This window comes from Ammodytes marinus (genome assembly GCF_949987685.1).
Source record: "Ammodytes marinus genome assembly, chromosome: 4".
In the NCBI taxonomy this organism is placed as follows: domain Eukaryota; kingdom Metazoa; phylum Chordata; class Actinopteri; order Uranoscopiformes; family Ammodytidae; genus Ammodytes; species Ammodytes marinus.
In genome coordinates, this window is record NC_137233.1 from 24670818 (window position 1) to 24691114 (window position 20297).

General features: G+C 43.7%; 1 protein-coding gene across 2 annotated transcripts in view; it reads left to right on the forward strand.

Moving 5' to 3' along the window:
- eogt (EGF domain-specific O-linked N-acetylglucosamine (GlcNAc) transferase) overlaps nucleotides 1-4483 on the forward strand; it is a 44766-nt gene extending 40283 nt beyond the window's left edge. Inside the window, exons 12-16 of one of the 2 annotated variants that reach the window (XM_080027047.1) lie at nucleotides 1130-1198; nucleotides 1561-1622; nucleotides 1818-1937; nucleotides 2123-2225; nucleotides 3229-4483. In XM_080027047.1, coding sequence (XP_079883173.1) covers nucleotides 1130-1198; nucleotides 1561-1622; nucleotides 1818-1937; nucleotides 2123-2225; nucleotides 3229-3375 — 501 coding nt within the window. In that variant the 3' untranslated portion in view covers nucleotides 3376-4483. The remainder of the gene's footprint in view (nucleotides 1-1129; nucleotides 1199-1560; nucleotides 1623-1817; nucleotides 1938-2122; nucleotides 2226-3228) is intronic. The other variant, XM_080027048.1, reaches the window with a different exon arrangement.
- Nucleotides 4484-20297: the final 15814 nt, after the last annotated feature.

Here is a 20297-nt window from a genome sequence, read left to right on the forward strand (position 1 = left end):
CAATTTTTAAGCCAAGTTAATTTTGTTACAGTACATTTGATATTTTGTGAATGGCAGAATAAGCAGAGATATGTGATGGAGGTCATAGTCACTCACTACAACCACATGTCACTGGTGATCTCATTACTCTCTCAACTCATTGGGTTCCTGGTACTAGTAGCCTTCTAGTTCCTGTAACAGTACATGCATGAGTCCTGTTCGTCCATGAACATTTACATACTTTCAAAGCCCTGCACCTACCTCCGAGTTCATCTCCTACATTTATAACTCAGCAGCACTCCTCACAGGTATGTTTATGATCCAAGCTTTGAAGCACCTCACTGTATCTTTATGACCAGCAAAGCCCAATAACTTCTTCCTTCCTGTGAAGCAGCTCATTGGGTATTCATAGTCTTCATTGGAAATATGCTAAGAGGCTTTTCAGCGAGACATAGGGCTGCTAGTCATAGCAGGCTGGTGACTGAATGAGAGGTCTTCCCAACCCTGACCCTCTTCCCAGCTCCTCTTTTCATCCCTAGATTAATGGCACAGCCAGAGACTCACACTTTCGTTCTCCCCTATTGTGTCCAATTCGTTTGTGCATTTTCCCAATCTAACCTTCATCATTGTTTGCTTTGATCTGGTCTTCCTCAAAATTGCATATGTTTCAATACTTTAAAAAAATAATTCTGAAGTAGAAGACAACAATTTGGTCTGTGTTGAATACATACATATGCCTACTGCATATTAGCTGGTTTAGCTAGTGATAGTGTCATTACTTTTATTTAAGGAAAGTGAAATTTTGATCATTCTTGCTTATTTCCATCTGTTACAAATGTTGATACCTTTTTAAAAAAAGTAAAAAATTCCCTTTCAGAACACAAGGTGGCAGTAGAAGAACACATAAGGAGAAACGTCTGAATAGACACTGTGTTAACCAATAGGAGCACATCAGAAAGGAAGACCTTTGATACCACTATTATATTCATACTTTGTTATGTGTTTTGAGCTAAGTGATTCTTTCATCTGGGCTGTGTAAAAGAAACATTTAAGGCTTTTTGTAGTTAGTTTGAATGAGCATCATGTCTTCCCTGCCGCCTATCTTTTCTGTCCTTGGCTGATTGATTATTGGGTGCATTGCTGTTTTCAGGAGGGGCGTGTTCGTGTCACCCTGCTGGCGCGCAGCACAGAATACAGAAGGATATTAAACCAAGTGGAAGTGAGTCCAGCACTTCCTTCTCTCCCTCCCATCCTTCTTTCTCCCTTACCTCTCTCCTACTTTCTTTAACTTTTTTTCTTCCCTTAATTTTGTTCTGCCATCTGTCCTCCCTTTTCCTTTCTTCTCTGAATTTCTCTTACCTCATCTATGTCTCTTCCTTCACTCTATCCAACTCTCCCACTCCCCCAGCTCCTCCTTTCCGCCATTGATTTAATGCCCACATCTGTTAAGTGCCTATTTAAAATCTTATTTGCTATAAAGAAGTGAACAAGACGTGTGGTTTATATGGTCACTGTCCATTTTTGTTTGCGCTCTCATTGATAAGAGAACACGTTCCTCTGTTGTTGTTGTTTTTGTTACAGCTGGTAAATGCCCTCAAGACTGTGCCTTTACTGGAGGTCAACGTGGTGGACTACAAATACAAGTGAGTTATAGGGTGTTTGCCACATTATCACATGAGATATCCAGTGCTGCTGCTTAGCATTGGCACAGGATGTAACAATGCTGTGTGTGAATGAAGAAGGGGTTTTGCTTTTTATTGTATTTTCTATTGTGTAATAGTTGACAGCTCCTACACAATGAAGATGATTGATGTGTGACTCCCTGTCTTGTCTTTCAGGGATGTTCCCTTCCTGCTGCAGCTGAAGATCACCCACAACGCTGACATCTTTATAGGAATGCACGGGGCGGGTCTCACACACCTCCTCTTCCTCCCTGACTGGGCTGTCATCTTTGAGCTGTGAGTGACACTCTTTGCCTGCCCATGTGTGTGGATTTTGTTGAACAAGAGTCTGTATACAGCGAGAGAGAGAGAGGTAGGGAGGGAGGGAGGGAGAAAGGAAGAGTAAGATGGACCAATAAAGAGTGAAAGTAATGCAGACCAAGAAGAGCAAGAGATACATTGTCAGCATCTGTCCCTCCCAGATATAATTGTCAGGATGAGAGCTGCTATCGAGATTTGGCTCGGCTGCGTGGCATTCGATATATGACTTGGCAGAAAATGGACAAAGTGCTCCCACAAGACAAGGTAGGGGAAACTCCTGTACCAGCGATTAACTCCCTGACACCTCAGCATGAACTTTTCTCATAACATCCCCACCTGGCTCACATATACACACACTCTGGAAAACATCTGTTGTAAAAATCTCTTTTTTGTTAGACCTGCCGCTGGCATATTTAAATTTGCTCAGCCTTTTGGTTCTGGACACGAACCATTGAAGGTCATTAACTATGTCGGAAAATGTGGAGCTACCACTCAAATCGTTCTATCTGATATGGGCGGGCCAGAGCCCTATTTATGGGGCTCTGGGGCGGTCGTAAGCGGATGACGACAGTGCTGTGCATGCGCCGTCGAAGTCAACACTCAAATCTTTCATTAGCAAGAAAGAAGAATTTTCCGTTTTGCCGACCGACCACGGCAAAAGTTGAATTTACCAGTTAACCCCACCGTTCGCTAAATGAACGGGGCTTAATACGTCACCTTGTTCATTGCTCTGGTTGGTCGTAGTGCTAACCAATTATGTGCAGTGGTATTTGAAATTCATGCAATGATGCCGACCCTTGAGTTAGGAAGGTCTATTGCTCATCGTGTGAGTCTGGATTTTTTTTGTATTTTTTTGCTACTTTTTTGTAGAAATCAGTGATTATCTCCTCATGATACACATCTTAGGCTCTGTAAATGGGTATGTAAACAAAGGGGATGTAAACAAAGGGTGCCATCCGTAAGCTAGCAACATGCTCATTTACAGAGCCTTAGCTGTCTATAAACACCAGATTTTCTTTTTCAGCACACACAGTATGGAAAAAGGGTTTTTGACAACAAGCATTCTCCAGAATCGCTGACTTCCCCTTTAACACTCTAATGCACACATTCGAATGTGTCCAAATACAGGCACAGCAGAACAAACATACAGACTTCTTCTTTTCACTTGAGTTATCTCTCCTAGTCTTATTTCAAGGACACTCTTGCAACACAAATTCCCTAGATATATTATCTTAATGTATCCACTTTTCTCTATCGCTTCTTTCAGGGTCACCATCCAACCCTCGGGGACCATCCCAAGTTTACCAACTACTCATTTGATGTGGCGGAATTCATGCGCCTTGTGCTGGAGGCCGCCGATTACGTCACACACCATCCCAAGTGGCAGCATTGTAGCCGTCGTGATGAACTGTAGAGTCTCTGTGAGTGTGGGACAGTGACAACTGGATGCTGAAGAACTCGAAAGATAATGTTGCCGTTTGTGCTGATCTAAACACCTGTTCATTTCTAACAATGTTTTATCCTTAGAAATAAATTGTTTATAAAAACAGTATGGCGGCCAACTAGCGGTGTCAAATCTGTGAAAGGACGAGGCACGTGCAGTCAAAGCATCTGTTGAGCGATAAGATGTGTCCTATGTTTCTTCATTACCTCCGCTGCGTCTACTTCATTCCACGCTGAGAAAGTACGCTAATGAGCTGCTGTTACGACGGCCCTTCACATGCGACTTCTTGTCACATTCGATAAGAGTCACCTCTTCAGAGTTGCTGACAATCATGCCAGAGTATGAACAACCAGCTTACACCGGTCTAATATTACATGCAGTATTATGCTGGATTCACGCATACAGTTAAAGATTTTTTCCCCCCAGATAATTTGACATGTTGATTGAAGTTATGCTCATGACAAACACTAGTAACTCTAAAGATAATAGACGGAAGGAGAGCGAGGGATTTTCTTTTATATAAGAATATATGCGTTCATACAGTATATCTGCAAGTTACGTTTTTAAACACTCAAATACTGATAAGTACTGTGAAACATACATTCAAGTATCTGTCAATGAAATGTAACACTCAATTTTAAAAGCAACATAATGTAACAAATGTCACGTCTTTCTGCTAAATATAAAAAATTATCAGGCAGCTTTTTAAAACTACATTTTATTTTTGCAACTATATTTACAGTTTACATTGTTGTCCTTTGCATTGGTAGAATTTCTTATTTAAACTAATGTATTTATTGTTGGTTTGACAGAAATAAATAAATAAAATGTAATTCCTTTGCATTTTACCAAAGGGATTATAATGTCAGAGTGATCAGATGATGCCAGTGCTGCTGTTTTTACCTTTCCTAAAATCTTTTGAATGCTGTTACTTTAATACTTTACAGTAAATGAGTCTGAAATGGAATGAGTACAATTTAAATGCTGTCTGATGCAGTCGAGAGGTTCACAAGATAATTTTCATGTTTCTTTGCCTCCGTGGGTTTCATGTTTTATTTATCAAAGAAACCGCGTTGAACTCGGTTGGACCTTTGTGGTCAGGTCTTTGCTTGACTTGTTGGTAATTTCCTGATCAAAAGCTGTGTAATGTTTTGAAATAAATAATAAAAAAATAAAAAAAGCTGAGGTATGCCAATCTGTCTGTGCCAGCCATATTAAGCATCAAAGATTGAATCCATCTTAATGTTTACCAGTCATCTTTTGAAGTCTGACCTTGGTGGGGGAAAGTGAAGCCTCTGTCTTGCCAGTTATTGCTGATAGAAGACCGTGGGTTTCATTATTTTTGCGAGTTAAAGTATAAGGAGGGAAAAGGCTCTTCGCAAAAGGCCAATAGTTCAGTTTTTACTGTCACTAATATATCTGCATGACCTCAAAAACTACCTGTTAACAGTGACGCCTCATAGCCACGTGGGGGCAGTAGCACACCACGAATGAGACGGAACCGTCACCCTGCGCAGTATGATCGTCCCTGACAGACTTGTTCCAAACAGTGCAGAGATCTGAGAACAATTGATTCTCAAATATATCATCAGGGTCATGAGAAGACCCGCATTTGTTTAAGCATATTTGCTTCAATAGTTTGATGTCATACCGCTCTTTGCGGATGTTGTGTCTGAACTTTCTGAGCATTGACAGACACCGGGCCTGTCTGGGATGGACACTATTTATGGCCCTTCTCGGGTTACTGCCAGTGACCTCGTAAAGAAATGAAGAATCTCTATGCAGGGGGAGAGATCAAAAGCAGAGGAACCAAGATGTCTGTTCACATTAACCTTCATGGCGGCTCCAAATCGATGGCCATGTCCTACAGCGCAAAGCCCGCCTGCCGCATCCTGGGCTGGATGTATCCAAAAGTGGCGTGTTTGAGTTGAAGAGAACACGTCAGCAGCACGCGAGAAAACACATCGGATCACACAAGCCTCCTTTATGACTTGCAAGTGTAAGGAGTGAAAGAAAAACGGTGTGCGAAGTATCAGGTACAAAACACCATACTGTGTTCGTGTGGAGGGAGTTCGTGCGCACAGTTCACCTTTGTAGATGCGTCTCTGGCGTCAGGACGCAGCGTACGTGCACTCGTGTAATCAGTGGTGCTGCAAGTATAGGCCTACTTTCTCTCACCTGTGGTGGCTGAACAGGCCGCACACCCACCCAGAGTTCTTCATCATCAGCCATGTTTGGGTGGCCTTATCTCGTCCTGCCGTAAGTGATCGAGTGTTTTCTTGCATAAATATTGAATTAATTATCTATGTCGCCCTAAAACAGTCCTTGGAGTAAAGAAATGGGCACAAGGAGAGCTGATATACGCAAAGGGAAGAGGGTTAATCAATCACTGAGGTGGAAGCTTTAAGTAAAGTCATTAGATCACGTCTGAACCGTGACAATTTGGGGTTTTCAAGAGAGATGTTACACTGTCCATCCGACATTTCCGCTGGAACAGCCATAATATCAGCAGCTCTGAACGGTTCGCGTGCTCCCAGAGCGATTAATGCCTAAAGCTGACTTTACATCCATTTATCTGCGTGCTTTAGGCTACTAAATGATCGTTAGTATCATCTAGTTTATCTCAAAAGACAAAACATTTCCCACCACTGTACTCAGACCAAATCAATCACAATGCTTTCATCCTATCCTACCTTGGCCCGGTTTCTCGTGCATGGCGTCCCCCTTCACCAGGAAAACTCGCGTCTTCCCGAAGGATTAATGCAGGGATATCGATTTAGTAGGAAGCAAATATCCCCAAGTTAAGAGCAGATATTTCCTTAATGTTTTCCTCCCCTGGGCGATGATCGTTGGAGCCAATAATCCCAGAGGAGATCCTATGACCCCGGGCCTCTGATACATGACACGCTATAGGAGAACTTCAGCACCTTTTTCCACAATGCTGAAGTATGTGACAAATTATTCTACGACCTTTAACTCGCCATTCCTGCTTATGTCTAAAACGAATAGGCTTACACACATATGTTGAGGTAACCGAAAGCTCTGTTAAAACATATAGGTGTAATGGAAGGGGAATTATATTCCACAACGTTCGACTTCACACTTTAAAGTTTACATCACATATAGTTTCCTCTTAAGCCTTCTATCTGGGCCTCCAAAGGAAGGCTATGATGCAAGTGCTTTTGCATCCATTAGCTATCTCACTTTAAAATTAAAGGCCTCCTTCCCCCTGGTTCAGTACTGCAGACAAAAACAATTATCGGTGCAGAGAGAATCCGGTAAGTATGTTTTACCAATTTTATGGTTAAATTTTACATATTTTTTTCTTCACATACACTTTAAATTTGTCTATTTGAGTCTGAAAAATGGATTAGCCATATACAACAGATTACAGATTGTGTCCAACATCAACAACATAGAATCGCGGCGCGTCTGGCCCTGTCCATGGTGCTGAAAGTACTATTATTTTTATTTGTTTTACTTTAGTTTACTCTTGCAACTAAAGCGCTGCATGTCCCACAAACCCCACATCATCAATGACTAATCTGTTCTCAGTTCAAAGTCAGACGGATCGATTTGTAATAGATTCGAGCTTAAATTAATCGGTTGAAAATAACCTACAGCACTTTCTCACTCACGCTCGTGGAGCAAAGTGGTCATACGGGGTTGAGGACAGTGCCATGCGATTGCTGTAAAGATAAATGCCCGTGTTCCATGCTGTAGTCCTGAAAGTCATTACATTTCAAGGTGCGTGGCTCTCTCTATCTCCTTCTCTCTCTTTTTTCTCTTTTGCTTCCATAAATTCAAAGCCACATGTCTTTAAATCGCCCCAAAACACGATTTCCTTTTCTGACTCGGGCCTCACCGTGTGGCCCAACCAGCGAAGCTGGCAACAAGAAAACAAGGAAGACTTCCCAATGTATCGGATACTCCTCACCTTGGGTCGTTAGCAGACATCGACCCCCTCTAAGTCTTAACGACTGCAAATACAGCGCAAAGCAATCAATCGCCATCAACACGCTAGAATATTCTAGGGATGGATTAATTGATAGGCTGTCTCTCGGTGCGTAACGGAGAGGCGGCGGTGATTAAATGCTGTTTAACATCTCGGTGGGAGGGTGGTAGGGCCGGGGGTAAAGCTGAGCACACAAGAATGTATTGATATCCAGACACCATCTGCAACATGATCTAAGTGTATAGGCGAGGTGGACTATTGTGTCATGATGAGGTGGGGTCATTGACTAATGCACAGGCGAGCACATGTCAGTCAGGTATGGTGCAGTCATCAAACCCCCTCCTCAACCCAAACTCACTCACTACTTATAAACAAGTAATGAAGTGGTGAAAACGTGGAAGATATGTCCTCCAGCCTTTTTCTCAAGGCACACTCCTTCCAATCACAAGGTATGTGAAAAGAAAATCATTGCACAGACTTTGTACTTAGTGTACATCTTACTCTGTTAAATGAATGAAACCCTTAAGGGGCGCATGGCCATGGTGTGTACTCTGTTGCGTCAAACTCCCTTATAGCTCGTTTAAAAAAAGATTATTCATGTGTCCCTGTTGCAACTTGCATGATTTAAGATTCAAAGGCACACATAGAAAAAAAGAATACTAACACAATAGAATAAAATACAGTATACGTTTTTCCCGTTAATGAACTGTAGTTTTAACCCCCCCCCCCCACAGACACACACACACACACACACACACACACACACACACACACACACAGACACACACACACACACACACACACACACACACACACACACACACACACACACACACACACACACACACACACACACACACATACCTTCTAAGACAGATAATTCATTGAAACAAACCATAAAAAGTGGCGATGCAAAGTGATGAAGTATTACACCCTATAGCTGGCTAAAATGAACTCTTCGCAGTAGTGTATGAATGACTGCTATGTGTCCCATCTCTCCGTGGACACACAGGCACGGAAATGCCCACCCTCTGTCCCCCTCCACTCCAACAGTCCAGGCTACTTGTAAACTACATGACATCAGTGGGGAAGAGAGGGGGTGTACTTGGGAGCTGGTGAACTGGGCGGGCGCTGCTGCACGTGTTCTGAATGGGGAAAGACGGACTCGCAACGCATTTCTCATGTCCAATCGATCCCTGCTCGCGGGAGGAGCGACGGGAGCGCAACTATCACTCCTGCATCACTACACCATCACTCTCATCAGCGTCTCTTTTCGGCGACTAGAACGCCTCTTGTGTGACTGTCGCGTGCAGTGGGGAGATTTGAACTTGTGTGGAGAGTTCGCAAAAAAAAAAAAAAAAAACATCAGACCGGTGTCTGTTTTGGGGAATTACGCACTTTTCTATGACTTTCTGACGCGGCGAGATCATGGCAGGTTGTTGGACCACACATCTCCAGCGCGAGCTCTCTTTTCTCACCCGACTCTGGAGGGCTGCTACTCTGGCGTGGCAGTAGCTCTCTCTACTCACCCCCTGCTTCAGTGTGTCTGTGCGCGGGCTCCTGGAACTGGACTGGACGCTCTGAAGGATTGCCCCGTTTAGTGGGGAAACAAAATTCTGCGGTATTGAAGCAGAAAGTGGCAAACCGCTCTACTGTCCTTCACCTGGATCCTTTATAATCTCCAGTCATCATGCCATCGATTTTATAGATTTGGGTAAGGTGGTGTTTTATTTCTATTTATTTTTTTATTTAAATTCAATTTGTATAGATTTGTATTTCAATTCCAAGTGTTTTGGCATTGCGCACGGTCAATGGGCTAATGGAAGGAGGCTGGGGTCAGAGAGGGGGGCGGGGGGGGGGGGGGGTTGGCTTTGGCTGTAAAGATGTGGAACATTGTTTCCACGGGCAGCAGAGATACAAGAGCTGGCGGCTGCCTGTCTGACTGAGTGACACAATGAGTGGCGAACTGAACTGTGAGCAACTTTGACGTTCTTGGCTCAGAGCGCCGCGCGAACACATTTAGCTGAGGAACGGTCATCCTCCTAAACGAACAGCGGGATTTCCACCTTCCCTGATCCCCCGAGTGACTTCTCGGCTTTCTCCCGGCGCGTGATCGCCATGCGTAAAAATTGAACGTAGTCAGTTCTGCTGACCATGTGCAGCAGCGGTCCCGCGCTGAGATAGCAGGGAAGATTGAGGTGAGATTGATGCAGTGTTACGCCACCCGTGAGGTTAAATAAGCGATCGGTCGGAAAGCTCTGCGCGGTTTAGTGGCTATTGAGTGATCTGCGAGGCTGATCCGCTGACCGAGCCCTTTTGGCGCGCCTTCTAATCGCCCTGAATGGATTGCGATCACCCGGGGATGGATAGCCTGAGAGTGCGCGGACCTCTCATATGGGAGAGAAATGAGGTGCCTGTCGCGGGTTCCCCGGGCAGATTGCGCACGGGGGCTAGGAGGTGTGTTGCAGCGCAGAGTTGCAACCTCTCTATTGGTCGCACACACAGCACGCACATACTCTCTCTCTCTCTCTCTCTCTCTCTCTCTCTCTCTCTCTCTCTCTCTCTCTCTCTCTCTCTCTCTCTCTCTCTCTCATGCGCACACGTACACACAAACTGAGGCGGGGAAAATTACTTGGTGCATGTTAATAGCGCAGTAATGAGACCCAACCCCTATCGTGTTGTAATTGTTAGTCATCCTTGTCTCCACTCCTCCCTCTCTCTCATCCCCCAACCCATTTTTTTCCTTTCCTCCATCTCCCCTTGCTTCTATCCTGTGCTCTCCCGTTGCTCAGGTCTGCAAATGTGTACTGTATTGGGAGAGTGTAATTATTTCCCCATTGTTTTTAGCGCGCGGCACTGGCACTCCACAGAAAGAGGTGTCGTTAGTGTGACAGGCCAACAGGGGAGGGAGGGAGAGAGGGAGGGAAAGAGAGAGAGAGAGAGAGAGAGAGAGAGAGAGAGAGAGAGATGGTGTGGTGGGGGGTTGGAGAGGTGGAGAGCAGAGCCTGTTGGAGAGGATCGGTCCAGGGACTTAATTCTCATTGACAGTCACATTAACACAGGAGCAGCACTCTTAATCCTGTGGAGATTACTCTCTCCAACCTGACCCCCTGTCACCCAGCCAGCCATCCTTCACACACACACACACACACACACACACACACACACACACACACACACACACACACACACACACACACACACACACACACACACACACACACACACACACACACACACTCACCTATATGAGGGTGGCACGTTGACGTCTGGCTGTGCTTCTCCTCTGTCTTTGTCACCCTTTGCCATCTCTTCACACCCCACCCTCCCTCTCTCCCACTGCACTTTTCACATATCCACACACACACACACACACACTCACATACAAAAACACATACACACAGACACAACACACACATTCAAACACTGGGCAATTACTCCCATCTCTAGGCTCAATCTCATCTGGACCCTTCCTCTTCTCTGCCCCCCTCCTCTTCCTCCTGTAGTAGGTCCCAGCGGTGGGACAGCCTGTATTCTCAGAAGGCCATTCAGCTCTGCATGCCTCAACAGCCCGCTATCTACTTACCCAACGCGGGGCTGTTCAGGATGACTGCTTGGGAATAAGGGGCAATGGATTGTGTGCATTTGCGATTTGTGCGCGAGGACACGGCCAAGCAGAGAGGTGACAAACTGCAGCAAAGAGCAGGGGAGGCAGGGGAGAAATGAGCTGGAGAGACAGAACAAATGTTTGTGGGAGATGAGGCGAAGGAAAAGGATTGTGTGTGTGTGTGTGTGTGTGTGTGTGTGTGTGAGTGTGTGTGTGTGTGTGTGTGTGTGTGTGTGTGTGTGTGTGTGTGTGTGTGTGTGTGTGCCTGCGTGAAAGGGAGCAATATACAGCCAAATGACCTGCACGTGTGCCTATATGGAACTGAGAGGAACTTTTCACAACGGAATCTTTTGAATATAAGAAAATTGTTTTTTCATGTGTTAGGGAGAGAAGAAACTGAGATGATAATGATGTGTGTGTGTGCGTTCTGGATGATATGATATGAATAAGCAAGGATCAGGCATGTAGGACTGGTGAGTTGACAGCAGCGCGACATATTCGAGATCACCTCGACACACACACACACACACACACACACACACACACACACACACACACACACACACACACACACACTGGCATTAGCAGATTGACTGTGATAAATGGATACGTACCGACTGAGAAGAGGAGGAGGAGGAAAGAGACGAGAGGAGCGGCACTCCATCATGCCATGGGCAGAAAGATGGACAAAGGTCTCTAATTTTTTAAATGACAGTGTGCTGGATCTTTCATCTTGGGCAGTTTCCGGGGTGTATTGAGTCAGAAAACATTAATAGGAGTCATGCGAGAGCAACAGCGGACAATAATGCCTTCTCTCATCCTCATGAAAGCAGGTTCAGATATCCCTAATATACTTATCTTCCTGAGCAGGGAGGTCCATGACTCCTAACGGAGGACAGATAGGTATTAGATCAATGAGTGTGAGCTTGGTGTGTATCTGTTTACTTGCATCAACCTCAAAACCACAGCTGGACAGAGGTCATGACCCATGGTTAAAAAAGGGTAAAGTTCAGCTGCTGCTGACAGGACAGTGGTAAAATGCATTAACCATGCACAGTGGCTCAGACTAGATCCACATGGGTTAGGCCTCCATGAATGAAATGGGTGCTCACAATCAGAAATAATTTCTGAAGAAATTCCACTTGAAAACATAGTCCTCGTCTTCAACTAACACTCTCTCATGTCTTCTCCCATGTTGTCTATACTGCTCGGCAGACTTATGTTACTGTAAGTGAGTTTGTACTACCGTGAATCAGGATGGGGTAGTTTCATCTATGGTGTATTCTACATGCATAAGTAAAGGGTTTTAATTGTAATCAATAACTAAATCTGTCAAAGTGCTCAAGAGGTGAGAGTGGTTTTAACTTTGGTGTAGTCTTCGTCAAAATACCTAACTAGGCTATTTATTTTATCAAAAGATTTAATTTGATCTCAATTGAAATCATTTTCTTAGCCTGTGCAGCTCTTGTTTAGTCCATATTTAGAGCAGCAACATCGCACATTTGTATTACAATTAGAGTGAGAATGATAAATTGTACAGGACGCTATAGCTTACTGAAGCTCCATTGGTATTAGTGCCCACGCTATTTTGTAATTGGATTTTAATATCCTTAATATTGATATTGGCACCAAAAATCCAGTATCCTGCTATAAATACAATCCCTTTGTAATTTATATTTTCCATTTATTGTGTTGTACATACTCCCCTTTTTTCAGAAAAACATCAAAATAGTATACAATATTGCTGCCTTTTTGTTAATAACACGCCATTGTAGCATAGTATCTATTTATTGAAATATTTGAAGACATTTGACATCACCAATGAACCTTTTTAAACTTTCACCACCAACACAGCACAGACAGGGATCTTGCACCCTTACAATTAAACACATTGTAGTTTCTACATGTGTCCTGTTTGAAGGTGTGGAAGTTGATTCTAATTTTACCCTTACACAGTCATTACATTGTAAGATCACATACCGACCGGCCCCACCAGTGGAGGTCGTGTGTGTGCCTTGTCTTCCATTCTCCCCTCTGTCAATCAGTCCTGTGTGGCACCATCACACCTTCCAGACTCTCCATCTAACAGGTCCTGCTTTGACTGACAGCTCACACTGCCATGCGGCCTCCACCCTCTTCAACCCCAGCAGACGGAGAAAGGCACAGCAGTAGCCACACTCAAGCTTCCTGCTCTCTTGAACATAGTTGACAGATTGGCAGCATGTGAGTGGATTATTGGGTAACACTTTATAATAACTATCCGTTGTAACTCGTTAATAGATCATTAGTAAACTCTTAATTAATGATTATTAATGATTTGTTAAGTGTTTGTTAGCAGTTTGTTAAGGATTTATAACAATGGTAGATAGTTAATAGCTTAATAATTGAATCAGTTCATCTGGGAGGTAATCCGAGATACCGACGAGGCTGAAATAGGCTATAGACTATACACAGTGCATGGGCAACTGAGGGCAGCCCCATTTTCAAATATTTTTAAATAAACTCAATACACACTGTGCATGCCATGGACTTGAACGTGACGTGATCAGTTAATCTCGGATTACCTCCCAGATGAACTGATTCAATTATTAAGCTATTAACTATCTACCATTGTTATAAATCCTTAACAAACTGCTAACAAACACTTAACAAATCATTAATAATCATTAATTAAGAGTTTACTAATGATCTATTAACGAGTTACAACGGATAGTTATTATAAAGTGTTACCGATTATTGCTATGCTTTTAAATAGTCAGTCATGTAGTGCCAAGGGTTACTGTTTTCAACATATGTTTGTTATTTCGGAGTGATGAATTGAACATTTTAGTCATTTGATCGGGAGACAATTTTGAGAACTTTGTAACCCTTTTTATAAAAACACAAAAATGACACCAACTCACAGGCCTCAAGGTGCTTTCTTCACACTCCCGACCATGGCGAATCTCCCGAAGTGCTAGTAATGATTGTAATTGAACAGGCACAGTTCCTTCCTACAGTGCTCCATCTATCACCTTGGATGCAATCGGCTGCTTCCACTTGTGTGTATGTGTGTATGTGTGTATGTGTGTGTGTGTGCCTGCGTGTGTCCAATCGTGTGTCTGTGCGACAGACATTGTGTGTGTCCCTGTTCGCTCCCCTCTGGCAGCTGGCAGATGTGCCGGTTACTGTTAGAGACAGTGTGAGCGTGTGGGAGTGTTAGGTTTGAGGGATTATATGAGAAGCTCCCAGCATGCTTTGCAGTGTGGGTCCACTGCGAGGTGGCGTAGCCCAGGGTGATCGTCGCAACAGCCTCGAACAACACCCATGCTTCATAGGGGGGTTCAGCCCATGGCCCAGTGTGTGTGTTAGGCGAATAGCATGAGAGAAAGGCTTCAACATAGACGGGTTTGTTAAGAGAGTGAGTGTAAGTGTTAAGTGTAAGTGTGTATCTCTATGTCCGTGCATGCAGTCTATTTGTTGTTTGTGTGTGTGTGTGTGTGTGTGTGTGTGTGTGTGTGTGTGCGTGTGCGTGTGTGTGTGTGTGTGTGTGTGTGTGAGCTGGCAGTGATGGCTTTGTAATGAAAGCAGCAGGCAGGCAGCGGTCGAGGGTCCCTCTTGGTGGCTGACTGATGTCAGTCACTAGCGGACAATAGCCTCCCCTGGAGACAGCTGCTCGGATGAGGGTGAATCATGATTGTCTGTGGGTTTGTGTGTGTATGTGTGTGTGTACTATAGTCATTTTACCTGCCTCTACTTTAAATCCTCCAGCAAGTGGATTTACGCAAAAGGATCACGCATATCCTATCCACTGTGAAATAGCAGAGAATTGATGGTTGTTTGCCATCAAGTTGTCTTGTATTAACCTCAATGTGGGAATCAAAATCTGTTCATATCCACTTTGGAAACACAAAGCTGGGTCCCCCTAGAGGAAAATCCATACATTTTGGGTTAAAACAGTTTTTTTAGGGGTTATACTGTACACTTGTGATTATGGCTTAAGTTAAGGTAAGTCTGCAGGGAATGAGTACATGTCTCCAGATTGTCCTAACATATGATAAAAAAACATGTGTGAGATTATCCACAAACATTTGTATGAAAATGTTATTGTGTCAGCATATCTGTTCGGAACTGATAACCGTCCGTGATCCTCCTGGTATGGAATAGTCTCGCAAAGCCAGAACAAAACTACAACAAGTAGGTATGGAATGGCTCTGTACAAGTGTGCAAGTATGCGTGCCTGCTTGTGAGTGAGTGTGTGTGTGTGTGTGTGTGTGTGTGTGTGTGTGTATCAGGGAGAGGGTTAGAGGCCTCGCTTGTCTCAGGGGAGAGTGATATGGTGTCATGCTCCAGAGACCCACAGACAAATTAATTCACTTATTGACACTGCTGACACGTCTCAGTGACTTTGTAAAATGAACAATTGATCAGGTTTCCTCTCTCTCTCCCCTGCTCTTTGGCTTTGTCTCTCCATCACTCTCTTGCACTCTATCTTCCCGTCTTCTCTCTCTCCCTCCCTCCTTCCTTTCTTCCCTCCTTTTCTGCCGTTTCCCACTCCGGCAACTCTCCAACTCCTTCATCTGGCAGTATTTTCCTATGCATTCCTTTCGCTCATTTTCTCCCATCTACTTGTATCAAGCTCTCCCTTTCCTTTGGCTGGCCCATTGAGAGGCGTGGCACGTATGGTAATTAATGTAGAATTACTCGCAAGCTGGTCATTAACAGCAGAGGGGACTGATATAATCAAGATTTTCAGTTTGCATATGCATTTCTGTGAGTGTACGGATTTGCAGAGATTTGCAAAAGACAGAGGGTGTGTGTGTTTGTGTGTGTGTGTGTGTCTGTGGGTGTATCGAGCTAGAGGATGCTTCTTTGTCTGTGTTTCAATTGCTATAAAGCTGTTGAAAGTGTCATTGGGCCCAATAGTTTAGCTTTTGTGAGCATTTGCCCAGCACTTTTCTCTTGGCCAGAGCAGTCTCGCTACGTCTACAGCAAGACCAAGGCTCATAGAAAATCAAAGCAGGCTCCATATCAAGGTTGTTTATTTTCCATTAATCATAATTTGGGTACAACGCACAATGAATGGCCGCCGCTCTCGGGAGACTCACTGTCAAGGCCTATGGTCTGCTTTTGTTTGGCTCCGGGCCGCCATTCGATTTCAGCAGCAACAGAGGAAGGGGTCCAGTCGGGGCAGTCACACACACACACACACACACACACACACACACACACACACACACACACACACACACACACACACACACACACACACACACACACACACACACACACACACACACACACACACACACACATAGTAGCAAGGATCAGTCAATGGGTTTGTAGAAACCGTGTTTTATTGCTTGGCTACATTGTCCTGTTTCCCTGCTGACCGCCTTGTCCTGCTGTGGTTCACCCGTTTTCTCCTCTAGTAGATATCTCTTCCTTTTGATCCCTCCACAGGTTGGAAAGGGAAGAAAAAAAATAGATGCTTGCAGTGAAAGAATGAGATTAGGAAAGGAAGAAAATAAGAGTTGACACAAGAGTTTTCCCATGACTGGAACATTATCCTCAGTGATAATGTTCAATTTTTCATAATTGTGTTAAATAGTTAAACACCAAGACCTAATAAGGAAGTCTAGTATAGCTCCTTAGGTACCTAAGCCAAGATGTCAGAAGTAACTTTACATATTTTTTTTCTGCAAGATAGTGTGAACAAAATGTGTTATAGGGCTGGTAAGAGATCAGTGTAGCAGGAAATGTTGCTGTAGTGGAGGCAGAGATCTGAGTGATCACTGAGTGAGCATAGCACTACATAAAGATTGTTTTTCACCATTCTAAATCACTGTTTATTTTTTTGTTTTCTTCAGGGCAAAAAGCAAGGCGCAGCCGTCAAGGATAAAAGAGGAGTAATAACAGGACAAAGGCATCAATATTGCAGATGCCTAGTTTGTCTCGAGCAGAGAGGAGAAGAGAAAACCCGTCAAAGTGTGTGTGGGTGTGTAGAGCCATCTCAAAGTGTCTCCATTGCTTTGCACCTTTCCATCCATCTTCCGGTGCTGAGGGACACTGACTTTTAATGGCCTTTTATTGCTTTATTAGAGTGCGCTGGATTTACAGTCTGGGCTCTGCCTTCTGTCTGTCAGCGGCTCTGAGGAGGGTCGCGCTCTGATCTATGTTGGCACATGTTGTCTGGGTTTTAAACAACACACTTGTAAAGAGGATACCAGGGAGTGGGCTGTGGCTTAAGACTTGTTGTGTTACTGAGCTAATATTATTGAGACTGTTAGTGCGATTTTACCCCTCCATAAAACAAGTAACTGCTTGCATCTGCCTCTCCCCCTCCTTTGCTAAAGTTGGAGAGATTGTTAAAAATTCTCTAATGAGACTTGCCTGCAATGTGTGAATGTGACAGGTACATTCAGCAAAATCCGACAACGAAAAAAACAAATGCACCTGCTCGTTCTCTGTAAACTGTGTAAGAGGATTGAACAGGATGGGTATCGTATGTGTGATTATGTGGTCTGCTAACAGGGTTTTTATGTGTGTTCTAGCTGGAGGTTTTGGTCCAGACTCCCCGCCTTGACACATGAAACACCCATTGGGACTCAGATGATTTCTGCCTTTTATCCATGAAAGTGGAGCAGGGAAAAGAGAGAGAGAATAAAAGAGAGAAAAAGAAGTGGGGGGCAAAGAGCAACCTTGGAAAACACCAAAGACTCAAGACACATAACATTTCTGAGCAATTGCACATGCACGCCCAAAGCACACAAACACACACACACACACACACACACACACACACACACACACACACACACACACACACACACACACACACACACACACACACACACACACACACACACACACACACACACACACACACACACACACACACACACACACACACACACACACACACACACACACACACACACACACACACACACACATGCACACACTCACATATATCTCTTGGTCACCGGATACTGAGACGATGGCTTGTGCAACAAGGTGGGATTTGGACTTGAGTGCAGTCCGATCAATTGGGCTGTAATGGTACCTTAGTGCCAAGGCCATTCTTTGAACTTTGCAGTCAATACCAGAGGCTAGAGGTATTGGTTCAGAATTCAGACTTTCATTCTCAACTTTCTCTCCCCACCTGGCCATTCCACCCAACAGAGGGTACTCCACTTAATTGCTTGTTGGTTTACTGGAGGAAGTAATACAGAGGAGGAGGTGTGGCACTATGGATTGATGGCTGGCAGTAAAAAGCTGCATTGTGTCCCCCAGACGAATCCTGACCTTTACCGTATAAAATAATATTATGTTGTACAATGATATAAATGTACAGTTTTTGCGGACCTTAAGTAGTTACCCAGTCTAGCGTGTCACACGCAAACATGTATTCGGATGGTATTGACTTTGTCTATAGAAGATTAAAAAAACAGTAAAAGACACAGGTATGGAAGCATGAATACTGTATAGAGAAATAGTGAGACATAAGGAGAAACAAACAAAAAACAGCAAAATAGCAGGCTGTGGGGCCTGAACCTAAGGAGTTATAAAAATGCAATGGGCTCTGTCTGGCCTCTGAATACATACTGGTGTCTTAATTAAAGTTGTGTGAGAGTGTTTGCTTTTTTTGTGTGTGCTCACACACCCACTCTATCTGCCCAGTGACCCAGAGGAAATAGCGAGGAGCTGCATTCTGTAATGGTTTAGAGACGAAGGCAGACAAATATATCGAAGAAGAACATTACACACACTAACTGAATGTTAATACGCTGCATATCGGCAGAAATCTGAAACGCATCGCATAAGAATCCATTGGGCCTTGTGCTTTGGCCCGTTTCATTTTCAGTATCTTTCCGCCTTTGGGAGATGCACATTGTTTTACACTGATATGCTTTTTGTCTGCTAGTGTATGTGTCTGGGCATAGAGAATCAGCAAACTGAGATACTGGTGCGATGCTTGTGTGGTCTTCAATCTCACAGTCTTTTTTTTCACAGATGCACACTGGATTTCAACTGAAGCCCACATCACAAAGCCAATACTGACACTGTGCGTGACACTTTTTCTATGATACATCCTTTTTTCGTTGCTATATTTAATTTAATTTCATTATATCTATATAAAATACATTTGTATTGAATTAAATGAATCAATTATTTTAGTGTTTGGTCAATTGAATTAGTAAAAATATACTGACTGTAGAGCAGGTTTGTAAATTGAGAGTGTGTGAGAGACAAAATAAATAGCCAGGAATAGAGGATTATAGCGATGATTCCGTCCCACAGCATATAAGTGTTGGACGAACACTATAGAGCTATACCAGAAACACCACTAGAAACACCTTAAGATAAAGCACAAGAGGGAGGGTTTTTAAAAGGGTCAATTCCATTCTGCTCATTTTGATTTGGTTTGGTAAGATAATTTAAACACTCAAGGGGGTCAGAGAAACGTTCATCAAAATAAAAGCTCAAGGCATATTTTCCCTTGATTTTTATTATTCCTCTACCTGACCAAAATTTATTTTTGTGCTTCACATAAGGTCAAAGTTCCCCAAAAGGTATCAATTTCTTAAGATCAGGAATGATATTAAGATCGTTAACTCTAAATTTGTCCAATGAGAGATAGCTCATCCATTGAAGAAAGATAAGCCAGAAATACTCACAAAAGCCCAAATGTGAACACTGGGTGCATACATAACAGGTGACACGGAGGTTATCAAGTAATGCTGTAGTTTGTATTCTCCCTGGGAGCCCAGTTCTGTTGAACAAGAACTTCCTGTACTGTTGGGAAAATGATATAATCCCTGTGAGTGTCAGCCCCATGCCCATCATGCTGAGAGAGTGTCTCACTGCTTTGTTTCTGATGTGTTGCTTCCTGATGTGTCAGATGAGGTCACTGAGGCTTTTGCGTACATGCCAAATTTTGTAAATTCATTTGCGTATGTTTGTGCATGTGTGCTCAGAGAGTTGCTGTCAAACGATGCTGTTTGGATGCAGGGCATTTCTGGACGCGAGTTGGATTGTCACGTCACGTTGCTTGTCAATGAGCCCCCCCCCCCCCCACACACACACACACACCTTTGTTTATTATTATTCTTTCACGTGTGTGTGTCCTTTCTGCTGTCAAATCCAATGACTGATCCAATGAGTCCCGTACACACCTCAGCTTCCTTCATGATGCTCTCCTATAAGGCCACAGTCTGTGTGTACGTGTGAGACCCAGAAGAGGTGACAACGTTGCTGTGACTGATGAGACATATTGTCCCTGAAGCCCTGACGAGACTGAGCTGCATCTGGAGACCACACTTATGCACACACACACACACACACACA